This window comes from Strix aluco, chromosome 3, assembly GCF_031877795.1.
Source record: "Strix aluco isolate bStrAlu1 chromosome 3, bStrAlu1.hap1, whole genome shotgun sequence".
Taxonomy (NCBI): Eukaryota; Metazoa; Chordata; class Aves; order Strigiformes; family Strigidae; genus Strix; species Strix aluco.
Window position 1 is genome coordinate 47,724,019 of NC_133933.1, and position 20,636 is coordinate 47,744,654.

Genomic DNA, 20,636 nt, shown 5'->3' on the forward strand with positions numbered 1-20,636 from the left:
GTTTTTCTCTACCAGCATAGTGCTAGTCTACCGATCTTCACGGATTTCCTTTTGCATCCTTCTAGCTAACAGATATGACCCATTTCTGAAACCACCCCCCAGGTTGCATTTAACCTGTCTGCTGAATTCCTGTCCAACCTGGTCACTTTGTGCTTTTAGCCAGCTGACTTGAAGTGAGCAGTAGGGAAGAAGCTGAGGAGCTGAAGGATATGAAACACCTAAATAGATTTTGTTTTACCTCCCACATTTGTAACCCTCCCTCCTGGTGCATTACCTCCCTTGCCTCAGGATCTGATCATGCTGAGCCCTGGCTCCCTGCCTAATGACACCACAGCTGGAAAGCCCCTTAGCACCTCTCTGAGCAATTTCAGTATCTCCCCTACAATGCTGTGAGGGTCAAATCCCAAGAAAGTGTCCTTTGATAAAACGAGGAAAGGGGTGTACATGTAACTGCTTCATTTACAAAGTTGTGAATCAAAGCAGAAAACATACAAGATTCAGAAGGTCAGTTTGATTCTGGAAACAGTGCCGAGGGGCATCCAGGACCCGGCTGAGCCTCTGCCACTGACCTGCTGCTTCCAGCCCCAGGGAACAGGGTTCCCTGCACCTCTGGATAAGCCAGGATTGCATCTTCTCCTTGGCATTAAGCAGGAGAACAGGATAATCTCCCCCATTTTTTAGATGTTTAATATCTTTGACAAAGATGAAGTGAAAATAGGTCCATCTCTATCGTCTCCCCATTTCCAACAGTTGTCCGGCTGAACGTATGGCAAGGCGAAGGCCCACGCACTGCAGACAGACCTCTCGTTCCAGGCTATAATCGCCTGTGGAGGGGAGCTTTACATTTGAACAGTGCTGAACACAGGCTGCCTCTGCTCAGACTTTTTGTTTCTGAAATCCTGAATGAAACATAAAACCAAAAACCAACTATTTCTTGGGATTCTTCCTTATTAAAAGTAAAGAACATTTTGGATTTTTACTAAATCAGAGTTGTTGTTAAGATTTTTTAACTAAAAGAGGGTTTGTTTTGATTCTAACCCCATGCTTTCTGGCTAAGTATTTTCAACCACTGGACCATTTGATACTTAACTGCTGTAACAGCCACTCTACTTGATTGAAGTCCTGTGGCCCTTGGTCTCCCTCTTGTGGCGTACCTGCACTGAAGTTCAGTTTGCCTTGCAACAGAGTCTCTTCGTTGTTTCTTTCCAACGTTGTTCCCAGTTTTCCTCTTACCACGGTATTATTTAGCACAAATATTTGTCTTGTGTAGAAAAAATCCATATATGCCCTATCCACTATGACAGGTAATTTCTACCCTAAAAAAGGTACCCAGAAAAGAAGTGATATCGCTGATTGGCTCTTCTGAACTGTATGTTTATGAAGTTGGAGATTTAAGGCTTTCTGCAAATCACAATGCAAAAATATGTTATATGTGTTACTGCAATGCTCTTTGACTTGTGAGAGAATACTGCCTGTTTGACTCCATTTGAGGTCTCATTTGAGTAGGATACCAGGTCTTTATGTGATCAGCTTTTTGAAAGGAGCGATTAGACCACATCCTTTATTTTTCATTCGCTTGTGAATCTTTCCCACACTATCCAAACTTGACCATCAGGTCTAGCCTTACTACATACACTCACTTTTTAAATAAAATGAGATCTCTCTGTGATCACTTCTTAGAAGAGCAGCACCACTGGACTGTACTTTGAAACATTTCTTCTCTTTGCAGTTGTCCTGGCTAACTCCTAAGCAGGAGTGGGGCTGAGAATTTTTTAGTTATGGACGCTGTGGTCCATGGGGTTTCTTAGTCCAATGTCAGGTATTTCCTCCTTGTTCAGCTTGGCTTTGTCATTGTCTCTGAAATCTGCATGTGAGAATAAAAATCATCGGCTTCTCTAAAAAGTTATTCTATTAATTGCTTCTCTTATTAATTTACCATTCACATCCTTCTTGGGGAATATTAGGTTTGGTTTGGCCTACAGAAGCAGAGATATTACCTCGGTAATCCTAGTGCAGGGCTGATATTCCCCATGTGCCTGTCAGTCAGTGTATCCTGTGCTAACCCAGAGATGTTGCCTACAGCTGTAAGAAGATGCTCATTCGTCTATTAACTACCTAGATATTAAGGATCCTTACAGGAAACTATCATTACAACTCACACCTTAACCCCTGCTCTGCTGAAATAGCAAACAAAAATGTCAGCAAGTGCCTATTATGGCTGTTCGTCTTTGACGTGGAAACAATTCAATGGGTGCAGGACTGAAAGAATTCACTCTATTACTTCATACATGCTGTTGAACAGTTAGCATACAATCATTTTCACTGCTATGTGATGAAAGATCCCAAGCCTGGATAACAAACTCCTTTTCCACTGACTCCAGTAAAATCCTGTATTAACTCAAAGGGAAGATGCCCTTAAATTTAAGGAGGTTCCTGATTTTTAAGGTAAACTGCCTGAGAAACACCTTGTCTTCCTTCTTGGTAAATATGATAAGTTTCTTTCACGAGGTGTTAGTATAAGGAAGTGGGAAGTTTGGGTTGCTTCTATTCTGCCAAAGTTACATTGAAAAAAGAGAAGTCAAAATGTAAAGAAGCAAGAGCTCCTTCAGAAGCTGAGCCCTCCAGACCTGCCTGGACATTACACTAACAAATACACTAACAAATTCCACTTACTAGATCTTTTGTAGGGTTCCGGACACGGAAGAAATACACAACCAAGGAAGTAGGCAAGAGCTCCCAGATGAAAAGGATCACTCCAAACACTATGTAACCTGCATCTCCCAGCTGACATTTCAGGTCTGCCTGTTGAAGAGTCAGAGAGAAAAGTGTTTAAAAATAAAGATAGCAGCTCATTTAAAGGTGCAGGAGGCAACATGTCTTCTTATGAGGATCTATATTTAAGTGGATGAAATGCTTTACAACATGGCCAGAAATTCCATTAAGTAAAGCTAGACTAATCTGACTAATGATTAAAGGCATATTAAAAAAATCAATATGCTATCTTGCTGAGTACATGACTTCTCTTTCCTTCTCCCTTTCTTCCTCCTGCTATCTTGCCAGGCACTGCTGGCAACCTGGCTTTTAAAAATTAAGGCTTGGATCCCTTCAAGCTGGTGCACATTGTTAGCTTGAATAACCATGCTGCTACTCTAGCAATAGCTTTGAATTTCCACCATTCACCATAGTTGCAGAGGGCAAATCCTGTCCTTTCATGTGTTTTGTACAGAAGAGAAAAGGGTAATGTTTCTGACAGGTGATCTGAGGCAGTACCACAGTACAAACATTGGGCTGTACATTTAAAAGTGACTTTTGATTCTGGTACCAAATTGAGTACCTGCTCCTTAGTTCCAGGCCCTTTACATATGGCTCAAATCATTTACCCCAAAATGCAGGCAACCCGAATGTCACAAGTCAGATCAGATGTTCAGAAATCAGTGGCAGTGACCTAAGGCCTAAAGCATTCCGGTGAGCTCCCTATGAACAACCTCTGCCTTCCCAGGGGAAATGGGACCAAATATTCTGGCTGTAAAGTTCCAGCCCCTGTTACTCCAGACTGTAGGAAGTCAGCACAAGAAGTGCCCCCTGCAAGGGGTCAGCAGGAGCAGCAGCAACACTCCAGGCCCCAACAATAAGAGGGAAAACATTTGATTCAGGAAGTGAGTCTCAACCTAGTGCCCTTCTGCCTAAACCTGTGTGTTCCAATTACACGGAGTGGCAACACCTAGCTGCACTCTTCCGCACCGCAGCAGGGTTGAGTAGTGGTCCCTTGACAGACCCTACTCAACTAACTCATAATGAGGTCCTCTGGGCAATCCTACCTTACTGGTTACCTACTTCCTATTTACAGTTTTATCTACTGCTCAACAGAAAATTGTTAATGGCTCCAGGTTTGCTTGGCCACCCTGGCCCCTGTGTGGCTGGGAACACTGCTTGTGGTCTGCAGGTGCCTGCTGAGAGGGTAGGGAGATGTCAAGTGTCTGGGATTTTGAGGACAAAAAAAATATACTCATGGTCCAGACCCACGCCTGCCGTTTTGCCTAGCCTTGACAGAGCTGGAAAACTGCTGGGACCTGGCTACATGCTTCAAAGCAGAGAAAGGAGCTGGATGCCCAAATTTCATAAAATTCAACAAAGAACCCCCCGCTATCTCCTTTAGTGTTTTTATCACTGTTAGTTTTCAGTCTGAATTGTCACTTGCAATTAAAGGTTGGGAAGAATCTTAGTCTTATCCTCAAACTACAGAAGTTATCACGCTAATGACAGAATTAAGGTAAATGACTCCACAGCCCTGGATGGCAATGGGGGATTTGATGATGACTTCAGAAATGAGCATTTTAGAGGAATCAATTACTGTATTTCTGCTTCTCCAAGTACAGTACATTCTTTCCAATGGACAAAACACCTGCCTTTTTTGATAAAAGGTGCTTTTTTGTTTAACAGTAAAATCAAGGTAAATAAAAGATTGACTTTGTAAAAAAATATTTTTCTAGTGGTTACTTCTTTCTTTTAACACTGAGGGGTTTTTTTTCCTCCTTATGCTGAAATTACCATAAATTTGTATTCCTGGAGCAAAACAATCTTATTGCATTGAATAAAAGAAAAAGGAATAGGATTTTAATATATTAATTCCTCTTGTCATAGCACTTAGGAAATAAGCCATCATATACAGAAAGAGTTTTTCTCATTAGCAAATATTTTCATACTTGCCTGATCTGATACGTTGTACCAATCGTAATCAAAAGAATTGACTTTCTTGGTTTGGGAAAACGATAAGATGAACAAGTTGTAACAGGCTCGTGAGGTATAAAGTAGTATAACAGTCACTCCTATACTTGTCACCTGACAGACAGATGAGCCCTGGAAGAGATTTAAGCACAGGTTGTAATTCATAAGGGAAGTTGAGAAGCACGTTGCTTTGCATGGACTTCATGCTACTCTGTCTAACGCAACTGACTTTCTCTTTCTTTGATCAGCATATCCTACACTACGTATATTCCTGTACAGTGGTTTCCAGGCAATGGTAGCAGTTGCAGCCCTTACCAAGATGGGCTGCGACTAATTCCTACAACATATTGTACAAGTGCTATTTTCAGAGCACTGAAAACACCTAAGAACTACACTTGGTACCAGATGGAGCAAGAGAACTCACCCTTCAGCTGTGCATTAGCTACAGAGCATCCTGTATGAGACGCTGGCTAGCTGCCCTGATGCAACCTTGCATCTTTTTACAACTGCTTGCTGTGTGCCTATTTCCTAAGTACAGAGTAGATCATAACAGTCAGCAGTTCAACACAGCGCAGACAGGAACAGAACATCCTGCCTTACCTAATGTCAACACAGCAGAGACAAAGTGGAAGCACAGCCTGTGGGCAGCGTGACCATAGCAGGACGGTCTGTGAGTGGGAGCTGGGGCACAAGGGGAGGAATGAGACTACAGAGTGCAAAATCACAACAGCTCCTAAACCCCAGGGAGAAAAATGGACAGAGCAGGGGAAAGACCCTAATCCAGTGAGGAACAAGTGAGATGCCTGACCACTGTGGCAGATGGGGAGGGGCACTGTGGGGTGCAGAGACGACAGCACAGGAGCTGCAGCAGCAAGAAAGGAAGGAATCCGGGAGCCATGGCTACGGGGATCAGTGTGAGTCTGATCACAGAGGCAGGAGCATGTGCAAAAATGGGACTGGCTTTGGAGGAAGTTCAAAGTAAATTCTGTGCAGTTGGCTCTGGAATAGTGCTTTGCACAGCCAAAGGAGGAAAGATGGGTTAAAGCTCTGTGTGCTTTTAGAGGAGCAAGATGCCTTGCAGTCATTTGCTTTACTAGCCCTGCCCTCTCCCTCGACTGGCAGAGATCCACACCATGACGACGACGGGCTCCTCTCATCTGTGGGAGAGAGAGAGGCCAAGAAGGAAGTTGTCCTTCCCCTCGTGGGACCTTTTATACCAGTGCAGGAGACAGAAAGGTCTGCACCCTATTCCCTCCGCTCACACACTCTGCTTCCAGGTTTGCAGCCAAGGAGGTCCCAAGCGCTGTGGCAGGTAGAGACAACAGAATGGTATCAGAGACAGTCACCAAGTCACCATGTCCTGAATCCCTGACCTTCAGGAGACTACCAGGGCCCCTCTGCTGCTCACCCACGCTGGTGGCTATGGATCCTGCGGCTCTGTCAACCCAGCTCCTCAGTCTGCACCCTGGTGAGTGCCAGTCAAGAGGAGCTCAGGGAGTAGCCAGAAAAGCTTGCAGAAAACTAGCTCGCCTGTTTTCCCAGCAAAATAATATTGATTCAGGGAACAATCAGGCTCAGGGGTATTACAAAATCCCCAGTACAGCCAACTTCTCTGACTGAATTCCTGCTTACAACATGCTGGAACATCACTGTTCACTGGGCCATAACCTACAGCTACGTCAGGAGTGAGCCAAGAGCCTGCTGCTGTATGGGAATTGATGCCAGATACATAGTAGGCAGTGGTGAAAGCTGTGGCAAGGCCAGCAAGCAGGAAATGCCACAAAGAGGAAATGTTTGCTAGGCTCTTCTCTATTCTCCTTCAGTACTAGCAAGTCAGTGATGCTGTCATGGAAACTGAGGGTGAGAGAGCAGAGAGAAGCTGCTGACTGGCACATACCATATCCCAGCTCTGTGGCATTTACAGAGTGGGGATAGCAGAAGTGAAAAGCAGAATGGGGTTGATATTTCCCTCTGTAGGTTTCCCTACATAACTGTCATTCTTTAATCGTTAATAGTTAAATATGCTAGACATTTAACAAACTTCAATCCCATCAAACACAAAAAGGGGGTAAAAGTGTCCTGGTTTTGCTGCCAGTCAAATACACTTAGAGGCTTGGGGAAAGGAGAGCTCAGCAGTAAAAGTAAAGTCAGATGAATCTTTTTTCAGCCACAGGACCCTACAGAAAAGAGGGGGAGCCCCGAGTTTGTAGCACATCCCACTACGTGATGCTTCTGGCCAGCACAGAACTGGCCCAAGGGCAGGGCTGTGCACCTCCTCGGTGCTGTCGTAGCCTTGGCGCAGAGAACCAGGCCGGTCCCCTACGCCAGGTCATGGAGCGCGCTTTCACGTGTGGTCAGAAGATACACGCCAGCAAATGGGAGATGCAAATAAAAGGCTGCCGGTACTGATGCCTATCTACGTAGAACACATTATCTCCAACGCTGCTTCTATCATATTGCTGTAGAGAATGGATTTTTCTTCTGCAGCTAGCTTTTTCAGCACAACAGTAGCAGATTAAGCCAGGATGTTTTTCCACTGCCAGCTCCAGCCATCTGTATCCCTAGGTACGTGCAGTCAAATCCTACTGAAAGTCCCCAGAGGAACTCCCAGTTTGGGTCAACAGAAAGGAGCAAAGCACTCTTTAATTCTCATTTCCGCATTCAAACTTTCATCAGCTGAGTGTCCTGTCCCTTTCTGCCTGCAATAACGTTATGAGTTTGTTTGGGTTTTGTGAAATAGCTTGAAGTAAAAAAAATCAGGTTTCCTGCAGGAGGAGGAAACGGAACAAAGTAATCTACCAAAGCCTCCCTTAGGTTAACACTGCTTTGTTACAGAGATTTAAGCTTCTGTGATTTGCAGCAGTAGAAAAACTTTTCCTACTAGTAAAAATAATCCATTGCCCATGCCCTTTGGTCAGCAAGTGACAGGCTTGAAAGAAACAAAACAAACTAAGCTGTTTTTTTAAATCTTCTCTTCAGTCCTCAACTTTCAGTTGTTGTGCAGTACGGCCAGATTTGATTAAACAGGAAAAATACTCCTTTCATCTCATTAAGTAAACAGAGGGAGGAATCTTATTTTAAGATTTTCTAAGTAGCAGCTGAAATTGACATTTTTGAAAGGTTTGTTTTGGTAAAGGTAATGTGCTATTGGTTAAACTAATAATTTACTTTAAGATTTAACAATTTACTGCAAACGCAAGGACCTCTGAAAGCCCTGTTTCATTATTTATAAATACAAAACACTTTCACTGATTTTATAATAAACACTGAAGGCTTACGTGATGTCACTCAGCACCTTGACCACTGAATGTGTCCAAAGCTGTGAGCTTAACAGTATTTCTTCAAAGAACATTTTGTAGAGTAATATGAAAGACTTTTTTCCCCTTCTCCCCACTCAGCTGAATTTATAATGCATTTAAAACACATTCTCATCATCTATATATGCAAATGTATAAAGGGAGATTCATATTCCTCTGTCTGGCTTATCTTCAGCATGCTGCTACCTTAAACATTTAACTTAATCAATCAATAATTTGACAAGTTGAAGGATCCCAAAGTACAGACTATGTAGCAGTACTGAAATGAAGTGGTCTTCAGATGGGGATCTGGAGAAAGCAGTATCCACTTGAAAAACAGCTGTGAGAAACTCCAGCCAGTAAGTTTTGCAAACTCTGTCTCAAAAATACGTATTCTGGGGTCACTGGTGGTAGCCAAAAGCACCCTTGGTTTGGGAATTACTATTTATTTCATATATTGAGCAGGATGGCCAGCCAAGCGCAAGCTGTGAAGTTTAAGGTCTCCAGCTCTCAGGGGATCTAAAGAACCGTGGGGCTTTGCCTCGTACAGCCGTGGTCTCTCAGAAGGTACTTGAAAAGAACTGAAAATGTACCTTACCTTGGACTCCAAGTAAATGTTGGCTAAGGACATCTTGGAAATCTTATACAGGCAGATGGAGAGTGAAACAGCGCACAGCACAAACAACGTGTCATTAATTGCCACCCGGACAGAGACAATGACTTTTCTCTCTGAATTCTGTGTCCTCACCAATACTGCACATGTTAAATTCACCAAGAGGAAGAGGAGACTTATGAAAAGAGAAGCCAGGTAGAGGGGCAACCTGGGAGAGTGAGGAGAAAACAGTTTTAGCGACATTGTTCAGCAAATGTCAGTCATGAGATGGAAGTTGCCCTCTGAGCAATAAAAGCTGCACGTGTTGGGCTGCCACGGCTGACAGAGTCACCAGACACCCGAGCCCAAATCAAAGTGCTCCAGATTGCTCGAGAGATTAATTCAGCTCATTTCAAACCTGTTTTCACAGTTACACAACAAGCTGTAAGTAAAGAAACTAATGTCGAGCAGCAAAACATGGAAGACTGTTTGCAGCAGAAATACAACAGCACAATTCTTAAAAACTACTTAAAATACACGTGTACTTTATTAGAGCGTGCACAAACCCTCTGTCTACTCACTGACAGGAGAAATGTTGCAAAAGGTTGAGTTGCCTGGAATGGGCTGGTTTTGACCCTGGTTTTACTACACCACCACTGTCATGAGAAACATCACTGACTGCTGCTGTTTGCCATCAGATTTCATATTAAATTAGGGAAATGTCTAACAGTAGGAAAAATCTCTGAGTTACTGGTTTCCCAGCATCTTTCTCTGTCCCTTTTCCTAAATAACTTGGCCACGGGCAACCTCTTGAAAGAAACATCAAGAAATTTAAACAGGCATATTGACTCAGGGTTGGCATTTTGACATCTGTGCCAGGAAAAAGGTTCATTTGCACAACCACAGGAACAGAGCTGGAACAGAAATGTGACAGACAGAAACCCAAGAGCTGGACTGGTTTTCTCTATGTTTTTTCCAACCTACCCAGCACCGATACCTGCAATGTAAGTATACCACATACTCAAGGAAAGCTGCTTATAATTCCTCTTTACTCCTACTCACAGCTGCGGAGTTCTTTAAAAAAAAAAGGCATATTTCCATTTCAGGTGTTTGCTTACCTCATTATCATTGCTGACCAAGGCAATTACTGATAAGGGTCATAATCTGCAGTCACTGAACAAGAGGTTTTGGCCACAGCTTTTCATGACTGCTGGGAACTTTGAATTTGCCTGACAACAAACATCCAGACTGTCCCTGAGGAATCCAATTCTGATTGTTTAAAAATACTTTACTCAGTGCTGATCTTTTTTTTTTCACACATTCATATCCTTTTGGGACAGCATCAATGCAGCTACAAAGCTGAAGCATAGCTGGCTTCTTTTCAGAAGGCATGAAAGGAAGTGGTATACCTTTGAGACATTTTAAACGTGTAACAGGGAGAACTGAAACCCTAATAGTCCCTGTTTGTGAATCAATGCCCTTCTTTCCATCTATATCTGGCATTGAGCGAGGATGCTGTCTTTTCCTTGCCAGTCACAGAAATTCCCTCTCAGGGAAGACTGTACTCATTCTTAACCTTCCAGAGCAGGGCTCTATTTTTAGGATAAGCAGCTAGAGGTACTTCCTTTAAACCTCACAGTCTAACGCTGGAAGCACTGCAGACCTGAAGCTCCTCTCTCACATGGCTTCCCCTGGAGAATGCAGTTCCCAGTTGTAGTGGTGGTACATTTACAGCTTTTATTAATATCTTAAAAGTCTTTAAGTGGCGGTTATGTGTCTTCCTTTTCTCCCCCTCCCAAAATCTATTTAATAGTCTCATGTCTGCTCCCCTGCTGTAGTGCAGGTAAAACATTCTTGTGGGGTTTGGGCTTACGAGGAAAGGTATCCTCTTACTTTCTGCCTGCTTGCGGAACATGTTCTCTTTTTCCTCATCTTAGTCAGAGGGACCTTCTGCTTCAGCACAGCCTGCAAGCCCTTGATGCTGGCTTGTAACCAGCAAGGCTTAGAGGCTTCCAGGCCAGGCACCTCCTTGATGGAGTTTAGCAAAAAAAAAAAAAAAAAGCACTGTCACGCTCTCATGCCCACACACTCCCATGCGTGCCAGGGTGAGCTGTCATGGCCAGTCAGTTGTGCAGCTCTTCACATAATGATCTTCCATCCCCCTTATTAACATGATGTGGCTGAGGAAATGGCTGCCTGTTTTGACAATAGAAGCACTGTTGCTGAATTTCTGAATAAGCACTGATGGAGATGTAGGCTGTGTCTCTCAGGGCAGTTTTAGGGTCTCTGCAGCTGCGGAAAGCATTCTTAACTCACTTAAAGCAGAATGTAACCTTACATCTCAACTACAAGAGCACCTACGAGGCATGAATAAGTATACGGGTTTTTTTTAAAAAATAGAAAAGTAGGGCAGGAGAAGTATTTCCAGATTGCACCAGCGACTGTTCAAAAGCCTATTGTGCCTAATCCCCACTTTGGGGCTAGTCCCTTGAAAGGAGCTGTGTGTAATCTGGTTTGGCCAGGGAAGGCACATGCCAGGGTGTTCTGTTCTTTCTGTGCCAGGCTGGATGCACCCCTAAGTTTTTCTCTGAGCTTAAAATCAAACTTCAGATGAATGCAGTAAGTTTTGCCTTGTGTAACAGGAAAATCTGTTTGAAACTACTGCATTTTGTACGTGGCTTCCTCAGAAACCATACAGTGTCTGAGGCTTGTGTGTAACGAGGCAGGCACACACAGCACAGCAAGCCTCATCCAAACCCAGTGACTGTAAGAAATCCCCAAGCCCAAGGAGATGTGCAGGACTGTTTAAATATGAAGTTGGGCTGGCACAGGCTTCACCTTGAGCTCTTTTGCCACAGTGACTAACATCATGAAGGCTGTGTTGACTAAAGTTTGCTTAAGCTCTCTGACAGGATTTTATCAATTTTTCCGTATCTGAAATTATTCTGATTTCTGAGACCTGTGCCAATACATAGACCACAGTCCTGCCTCTCTGCTGCCTTGTTTATGTTGCCATTATCTATTGCAGAAGTGCCAATACCAGGCAATAAGGTCTGACACTTATTAAAGAAAATGGGGGAAAAAAATCAAAGAGAACATTCAGCAATGAAGATAGGTGAAATTCAGTAAGTGCAGACTCCAGCCCCTGTCTGTACACCATCCATCTTTCTAACAACCATCACCCATCTCTCCATCAGGATTTGAGCAACCTGATCTAATGCAAGGTGTCCCTGCCCAGGGGACAGGGGTTGGACTAGATGATCTTTAACGATCCCTTCCAACTCAAACCACTCTGATTCTATGATCTTTCACTAGACTGTTACAATTAAGATTCAGAACCTCAACAGTGGGTGTGCACATATTACACCACTTCAATTGCCCTGTATAAGATAGGAAATGAGGTCAGCTTTATTTATACGGCTCTTTTACACAGGCTAACCATATTCATGCTGAGAGATCTAGATATTAAAACAAAATACTACTGAAGTCCAGTACCAACAGAGCTGAGTAAGAGAAAAAAGGCTAATCCAGATCCAAGAGTGATCTGTGTTAGAAATGAAGTAGGCAAGAGTCAGGGTGGACATGGAGCTGCTGTGGGAAGGGTAGTCTGTGCATGAGTAATTCCAGTCGCAATACACAAGTGTTTCGGAACGGAAACACTTCAAGAGCTACATGCAAGGTGCTAATGTAGTCCTTTCAGAGGCATTGACTAAATATCACAAGCTCCCTTTGCTAAAAGAAAGACATTTTCAAGCAGTTTTCAGGAATAAAGTCTTGCCACAAACATAAGTAACAGATGAGGTTCAAAGCTTCTACCTGTCACCTCTAAAGACATCCAGGAACATGTTCACAGACCTGCCCTATACCACTCTGACCTGCAGACCAGGCTTTGTGCAAAGCTGTCCTCTTCGTTCCTCTTGCCTATGCGTACCATCAGGGGCAGGCACGCTTGCACTGGGGACTGGCTGGGGACCTGGCTGGTGTGTGCCGTGCTTGTCTATGGGCCCATACTCCTGGATTTCCTTCCCACAGAAACCAGAGCACAAAGGGAGGTGAATGTATTTGTATGCCACACTGTTTACCTGGGAGCATCCAGCTCTTGCCCCTTGTGGTTTGGGATGTGGCCAAGGTACGCACGCAGACCCACTAACTTGAAAGCATTCCTGAGACCACTGAAATAGATGCAGCCTCTCTGTTCCCATTCCGACCATTTCTGCATGAGCTGCGGTTCAGCATGGAGTCCACATCCCTCAGTCAGCATCACACCCTGCGTGTCCCATACCATCACCAGCCCAAGGACAGCCCAGCCCAAGCCTGCGCTCACTGTACTGCCATTCTACCAAACATGGTGTCTGAAGCACTTGCTCCAGATGATCGCCTCCCCAGTTGTATCAAAACCCAACTGGATAACAAACTTTCCAGGGCAAGAACAGTGTTAATATTTGACCTGTTGATACAGTACTGTGTTCTCCTGACAGTCAGCAAGTAACAGGTCAGACTTCAGTTTCAAATTACTCTGTTTTCCTATCCTGAATTCAGGTCGTAAATTCTTTCTTTACAATGGAGACAACCTCTCTCTCTCCACCCCCCATCTAAACAACATTGCCCAACCGAGGCTTTTAGGCATTGCCACAATAAACATTAATTTATTGAGCTCTTCCTCAGCTTTCTGCACATTACTGCCCTTTGGGGAGTTTTCAAGTAGTTCCTGACAATTCCTCCTGCTCAACAAGATCCCAAACAAATCTCTCCACCTAAATGCAAAGCTAGTGTTATCTCAAGCCTGTGGAGTCAGGGGAGGTTATCTGTGAGCTCCCAAACACATCAAGTTCAACCCATTCTCTCTAGTTCTTTCCCTTCACAACTCTCCTCTCATCTTCCCAAAACTTTTGAGTCTTTTACTACCACTGAACTCACGAATTAATACATACCCAGTCCCACTCATTCCTGTCAAAATAAATACATCCCTCTGCTACGTTTACCAAAGCACGGGATCTGAATTCACCTAGCAATACAAATGTTAACTTGTAAACAAATCACCAGGATGAGTGCTTTCTGCTTGCATTTGTAATATTTGCCTTTGATATACGTGAATGTCTAAAAATGGTGCTTGTGTTGGGAAATGACAGAGACTTCTAAATGTCATAGGAAGAAGCTGGCCTCAGAACCATTGTCATAAAACACTGGTATATAAATATGAATAGCTGAGATATGAGTACCACAAATGATAAAAGATGTAGTGTTTCTCAAAGAGCATGGCTACTCTTCTTTACATTAAACGTTTGCATAGTTCTTACCTGTATTTCAGTAGCTCTGGGGAATATTTTGACTTAGCTTTGAAAATGACCTGCAAAACAGAAAAATATTGCATCAAACATAGGATACATGTAAGTAAAGAAAGACTCTGCTCCGCAGGAATCCTGTCTCACAGGTCACAAGAAATGTAATGATAGGTTTCATTACATAACAGATTTGCATTTATTGCTTATCCGTGGCAGGCAAGCTCTAAGCAAAGTATTAAAACCACTCAGCAGGTGATCACAATGTACTTGTATACAAATTGTCTACACCATTATTTTCACTTACTCTGGCTTGGGAATAAGGCTCTTTATACCAGTATTCACAAGAGGACCAATGCCAGTATAACCATAGAGGCAAGTAATTATTAGGCTCTTACATGACCTAACAGTGCATGTCTCTCACCTAGACCAGCTTGTACTGGCACATTGGGTCAGATGCTCTGTTTCCATGAAGAGCCAGTCATAGTACCCTGGCCTGAAATTGGATGTATGTACATTGTATCCATGTTACATTGCCAAAAGGATGCCATGGAGAACCAAATTCACTTATTTACTCTGAGGTATATTTGGACTCTCTGTTCACTATACAGCAATATGTATTTTTACAGAAAGATAGCTCAGGCCCAGTAGTAACCTTGCTGTAACAGAAAAGACAAAATACTGACATGTTTTCTGAAATGTAGCTAGGTATTATCAGTCATGGGTGTGTAACCATCAGAAATCACACAAAAATATATTAGCATATCTTATATCTTATTAAAAAAATTACAGGGAAGCTTCACTGCTTTTTCATAAGCTAACGTGGTTTCCAAACACACTCAGTTTACAAACGTTCATTTAAACCAACACTGAAGCCCACTGATTGCTAGTATTACCAAAAAACATGCTGTATGACTTATTCTGGGTTGTTTCCTAATTGTTTTACCCTCAAGTTATCCTGCCTTATCCATTTCACTTGGTTTTGCATGCCCTTTAGTATAGCTTGCATAATACTTGCTATGATTATCATGCTTTCCCAAGGAAACAGGCCTTACATGATCACTATGTATGTGTTGGCCTGTGTCTGCCTGTCACCCTGTTTATCTGTCCCCCCACTAACCTTAAAATCAAAGACATGATTCTTTATCACCCTCCTAAAATTAGTGACCTAACAGAAGGAACCCTATAATGCATCTGATATATGACCTCTGTGAGGAGAACCCTGCATAATGATCCTACACATCACCCAATATGAGAGAGTCTGCATAGCAAAGTGTCGTAAGATATGCCCCAGTTATGGAAACAGCTCAAAGTCAAGCATGAGACATAGATCTGGAGAAAATCAGGCTTCACTTGTTCCAGCGGTCCTGGAACAACTTGTCATTTAACTCCTATTCACCATAAACAGCTGCCTTGACATGGAAATTATTTTTGTGACGCATCAGCCTGCTTAGCACTAGCTGAACCAGCAGAGAACACTGAGCTTTTCAGCAGGCCCTAGAAAAATAAAAGCCAAGAATAAAATTGAAAAGTTGGGTAAAAAAATCTCTAAAAATATTCTGCAACCATTGATACTGTTTTCAAATAGTTAACATCTCTGGCAGCTTCCCTTACAAAAGATTTTCGTGATTCATTCTCCAAATTCCTGGATCACGAATTCTCGCAGGGGTTCAGGAAGAAGTTTTATGTTGTTTTACTTACTTGCTACTGAAAGGAGAGGTACGAGAGGCTTGTGAATGTTCTGTGTTTCCATGGTGCACAAAGAGGGGCTGTCAGTTTTTAGAGAAGAGATGGGGTTCAAAATACTTCCTGTATGCTTTTTATACTAGACTTGTTGCCTACTCTGCTTATTCTGGAAGACACTCTGGCTAAGCGGGAAGGAACAGATTCCTGACGTCAGTGAAACTAAACAAGTAAAACTTGTCTCTAAGGCCATTCCACAATCCTCACCTGTTCTGAGTAGCACTTACTCACACATATTGTACCGTTAATTTTGACAGCTTTCCGGAGTAGCACTGAACAGAATTGTTCACAGCCTCTGCAAAGAACTACAAAAGACAAGTAACTTGCAGTGGGCAACAAGTTGTGCTGGGTCCACAAAACCTAAAAAATTCACAGGTTCCTGAATACCATCTCCTGTGGTTCCCCCAAAAGAATCCACTCACAGAGCTCTCTTGCCACACAAATGAGCCCAAGGCTGCCCTACCTAGCAAAAGCTCCGTGGATAATTTAGGTAAAGCCAAACATGACGCTCCTGCTGCAGATCCAGCAGGATCTCCAGATGTGAGATCGTCAAAACCGCTGTTACTGTGATTCCATGTTTGGTGGGCCTCTCCAAGACGATAAATGCTTCTGAATTTTATCAGAGCAAAATGACCATTAAGAAAGAAAATGAACACCGCATAAAAAATGGATACTATATAGATTAAGGCATGGACACTCTTATAAATTCACTGCTAAATAGAAATACGGGTGGTCAAGTTCTGTCACCTTTGCTTAAACCTTGCTTAACTACTGATGGGGCCTTAGTTCATAAGTAGCCTTGTTGGAAGCAATGTGATTGTCACAGAATAAAGGGCTGTTCAGTGGGAGTAAGGATGTCAGAAGCTGATCTCAATATACCTTCCATGTGTGGGTGCAGCTTTTTGCTTTTAACAGTCATTTAGCTCAAGAGACTGGTTGCTCAATGGCCCCTCCCCACAACAGTGTTGAGAAAGCTTCCAGTCAATATCTGAGTCATCTAAGCAAGTCTTCCAGCAAACCAGAGCAAACCAGGCTATTCCTAAGAATAGACTAAACAGCAAGCAGAAAGCAGACCTTTTAAAAAAGACCTTTCAGAGAGCCCCAAGATGAACAGCAACACGGAAAACTCAGTGAAAGTCCTTGCTAGTTTTCTAATGTCTAAAGGGTTAGTTTTTCATCTTAAAAGTATTTCCCCTTTTGCTTGTTCTTTAAAGGAGAAGCATCCTGTTTTGACTCCTTGTTTTTGCCGAAGGACTGGAAACCTCAAATGAGATTCTCACACTCCCTCCTCCACTCCCCTGAGGTATATGTCTGGCATATAAAACTGCAGCAGTACAAAAGGACTCCAAAAAGCCCTTCATACAGCCAGGGAAAATTCCTGTTGCAGGAACTGATGTAAACAGCTGCACTTAAAGACATTTTACCAGGTCCCAGCAGAGGAGCAGTGAGGATGGCATGGGAGTCCATCAGCAGCTCGGCTGCAGAGAGCTCTGCAGAGCTGCTGGGCAGCAGAGAAGGCAGCCAGGGCCAGGCTGCTGTAGCGTAAGGGGGTTCCAGCTATGGTTATGAAAGTTAAATCAGGAGCCACTCTGGCTCTATAAGTATCAATGAAACAGGTGTCAAAGCCAAGTCACATATTTCCAGAGGAAAAAAAAAAAAAGAACATCTCACAGGAGCAATTTTCAGTCCATGCTCTGATTTAGCTGAAGTGACGTGACAGCTGGCACAAACCGCCCGTGTACCTCTAGTGCTAGTTGATCAGTTCACTTTTACGGGAGCTGCAGCCCAGCTTACCAAAAAGCCTCACGTATGTGTTAAGTGCTTGCATATGTCTCAAGCTGGCCCTCTGCACACGAATAAGTTCAGCTCTATTTACCAGTTCTCATTTCAAAATCTCTGTAAGGAGCAGAGCGTATACTTTTCCTTCCCAGTTCCTTTCACCACGGCCCCTCTCTTCCTCTGTCATGCTCCATGCAAACTTCTCTTTGCACGCTGAAAATATGCCACAACCTCATGCAGGCCCAGAGGCCCTCACCATCAGCGCATATACCTTTCCTCTGATGTATATCTTCCGGTCCCAGGCCCACCATCCTCCTTCTCTCTCTCATGTTCATTCTTTCATTTGGATCAGATTCCCCACAATATGTACATTTTCATCTATTCTCTAAACTCTACATGGTTTGTAAGGTCTACTTGGCCACATGAGCAACATGACTCACTACCATACTCAGCCTTGTGTAAACTGGTAAATATAGTCCTGAAAGGACAAGGACCATTGCGGGGCTGGCAGCTACGGTAAACTTGCATGTGTAGCTTTCCTATCAAATTATTTTCTAAGTCAAATGACCTCATTCTTCATGTTAGATCCTGATAGCCAGCCAGTCTGCAGTTGCAATTTGTCTCCTATAGATCCAATACTGAGGGTAATGTTTTATGCCAAACATATTTGCTGATGCTTCATCATTTGTAATTAAGACTCCTGTGTAGTTCTATGTACATCTAAAGCATGCTTTAAATTAATAATAATTTTTAACATATGGTGTATTCATTTCTACTAAAAATTAAATATTTCTTCTAAATAAAAAGCTCTCTCTGCTCTCTCAGTGCTGGTATTACTTCTGAAATGCTATCCCCAGTAATTAGAGTATGAGAAGTTCTCCTAATTTTCCTCCCAGAGCTAACACATATGCCAGTTCCACTGAGTTACACGTAACCTTCCCAAAAGCCTTGTGCTGGTTTTACCCCGCCCTGCCAGGCACTTCCAGCATGGCCCGCTCCTCTCTAAACTGTCTTACTCTGTACAATTTCTCTTCGTTTGAAAGTCCCTGATTTTATCAGGCCTGCCTGGGAGGCAGGGTAAGCTTCTCAATCTGGATGCCAGAGAAAAGGGAAGATGGTTAAGGAGGAGGAAGGAGAGGTAAATTTGCCTACCAGCCCTTCTCCACCCATACAGCCTCACAGTTCTTGAGCTCAGCACCACGTTCCCTAGGTCCTGGAGAAGTTCCCAACCTGATGGTTAAACCTACAGACCACCAAATGGTTTGCTGTGCCTGGCCACAGGGGAGGCCTGGGATTTCCAGCATCCCCTCTGGCTCACGGTCTTTGGCCCTGACCTTGTTTTTTGAGTCTGTAACCCTCCATCCTAGCCTCCCTCCTGCTTCATTTGTATTCTGTTCCCCAGGGAAATGTAAAGTCTGAGCAAACAGGACAAAGTCAAGCAAGCCCTTCTCTGCCCACCCCTCACACACACCAAAAAAGGCAACTTCTTAGTTTATTTCCCAGAGCCTCTTTACACTTTTGCCTACAGCACTGACTGTAAAGCCTGAGGACTCCCCTCAGTGTTCCCTTGTCAGGCACAGGGAAGATGTGGCTAGGCAGGACATTAAGAAAAGAGTGTCTGAGCCCTGGAATCCCCACTGTCTGGAGTCACTTAAAGTGGAAAATATGTTACATGCCGATTTGCAGTCTTTGCTTTATCAAGCAGCAAAATAAACCTGTGGGAGCTGCAGATGTGAGGCAAACGTATCTAGGGGTTTTCTGGTCTGTGTAGGTGGAAATGCACACTTTAGCTCCCTGTCTGATGGATCAGGATCAGAGAGCTGCTCTGGCTCGGTACAATGCACTTATTTGCCAGTGTTGTACTATTGTTTTACAAAAGTTCCACTAGATCTCATCTTCACTTTTTATTTTAATGATTTCTAGGTAAACAGAGGCTTATCCTGAGAGGGTAGGTCACATTATCTTTTTTCCTTTAGAAGACAATGAATACAGACACAGGATTAATAAATTCTAATAAATTTAGCACTCTCATTAGAAATCACATGTATTTTCTCCAGTATGGGATTTCTGAGAGGACCTAATATTATATAAGCCTTAACTACAGCACCCTTTCTATTCTGCCCTAAGTAGGGCATCAAGACCATTGCAAAGGACCTTGAACTTGGCTCTTAATCCGAAGATCCCTTGTTCTGAGTCAAAACTATTTTGATTGTAACTTCCCTTTCGTCCACAGGTCCCCTGCTTTAGCAACCCACCCCAACACATTACAGCTCCTTCTGCTATATCTGCTGATGGTGATGCTCAAGTCTGGGAACAGCCCCTGCTGTGCTGATGTCATCATGGCTTATTTGTGTTGCTACACATAAAATACAGTTGAAATTTGCGTCCCCATTGCTTTGGGATACTTATTAAAAAGAGAATAGTTGTGGCTAACTTTCTGTCAAGTTCAAAGGTGCTTATTATTCTGAAAAATGACCTCAGGCACTTGCCAAATGAGTTTTTTTGCTTGGCCGGGAGGATTTGCAATATTTTTTGAATCACTTTTTCTTCTCACATCTATGTCTAAAAGTTTTCCTAGCAGTGCCACATTTAGAAATGGTGGGTGCTGTACCGCAGATAATAAACACCTGCAAATTCCAGAGAGCCATAAGGTCTCTTCCAGTCCTCTGTCTCTACACTATAGACAGGTCCCTTCTTTCCCTAGGTCACTTCTTTCCCTCTAGCTAAGCACCAGTTAAATAGCACAGTTTGCATGCAATAAGACACAGCTGCAGACCCTTCTTGCTTGCCTTCTAGAGAAAAAAGAATGAAAGTTGTTTCTGAACAGGTCTGTGAAGTTATAAGCCATTACTGAAAACAAAATTCTCTCTCCCCACCCCTTTCACACTAGTTCTTGCTTGCCTACTGGGGAAAGCTAGATGCACATTAAATATACAGTCTCAAGAAGATGCTGAATTTCAAGCCAAACCACCTTTTAATGGCTAGAAATAAAGAATTAATAACAGTGAATTAAAAATATGTGCACTTATTCTGTGTCTTACATTATATTCGTACAATGGCTGTGCTGGTATTTCTTAAGGCTTTGTTTTGGCTGGGGACATATTTAAGATGAGATTTCACTGGGAGCAACCAGCTCTAAAGCAAACAACAATACTAATAACATACCTGTCCACAGTGGCCCACGAACTTTAAAGATTATGACGCACATCACAAACTCTGAAA

At 43.1% G+C, this 20,636-nt stretch overlaps 1 protein-coding gene across 1 annotated transcript in view; it reads right to left on the reverse strand.

Annotated features, from left to right (window-relative positions):
- The window catches only part of GPR137B (G protein-coupled receptor 137B), a 35,276-nt gene that overhangs the window by 4,410 nt on the left and 10,230 nt on the right, over positions 1 to 20,636 (reverse strand). Inside the window, exons 3-6 of the mRNA XM_074818410.1 lie at positions 13,911 to 13,960; positions 8,620 to 8,842; positions 4,704 to 4,857; positions 2,674 to 2,798 (exon numbers count right to left, since the gene is read on the reverse strand). Of these exons, the coding sequence (XP_074674511.1) occupies positions 2,674 to 2,798; positions 4,704 to 4,857; positions 8,620 to 8,842; positions 13,911 to 13,960 (552 nt within the window). The remainder of the gene's footprint in view (positions 1 to 2,673; positions 2,799 to 4,703; positions 4,858 to 8,619; positions 8,843 to 13,910; positions 13,961 to 20,636) is intronic.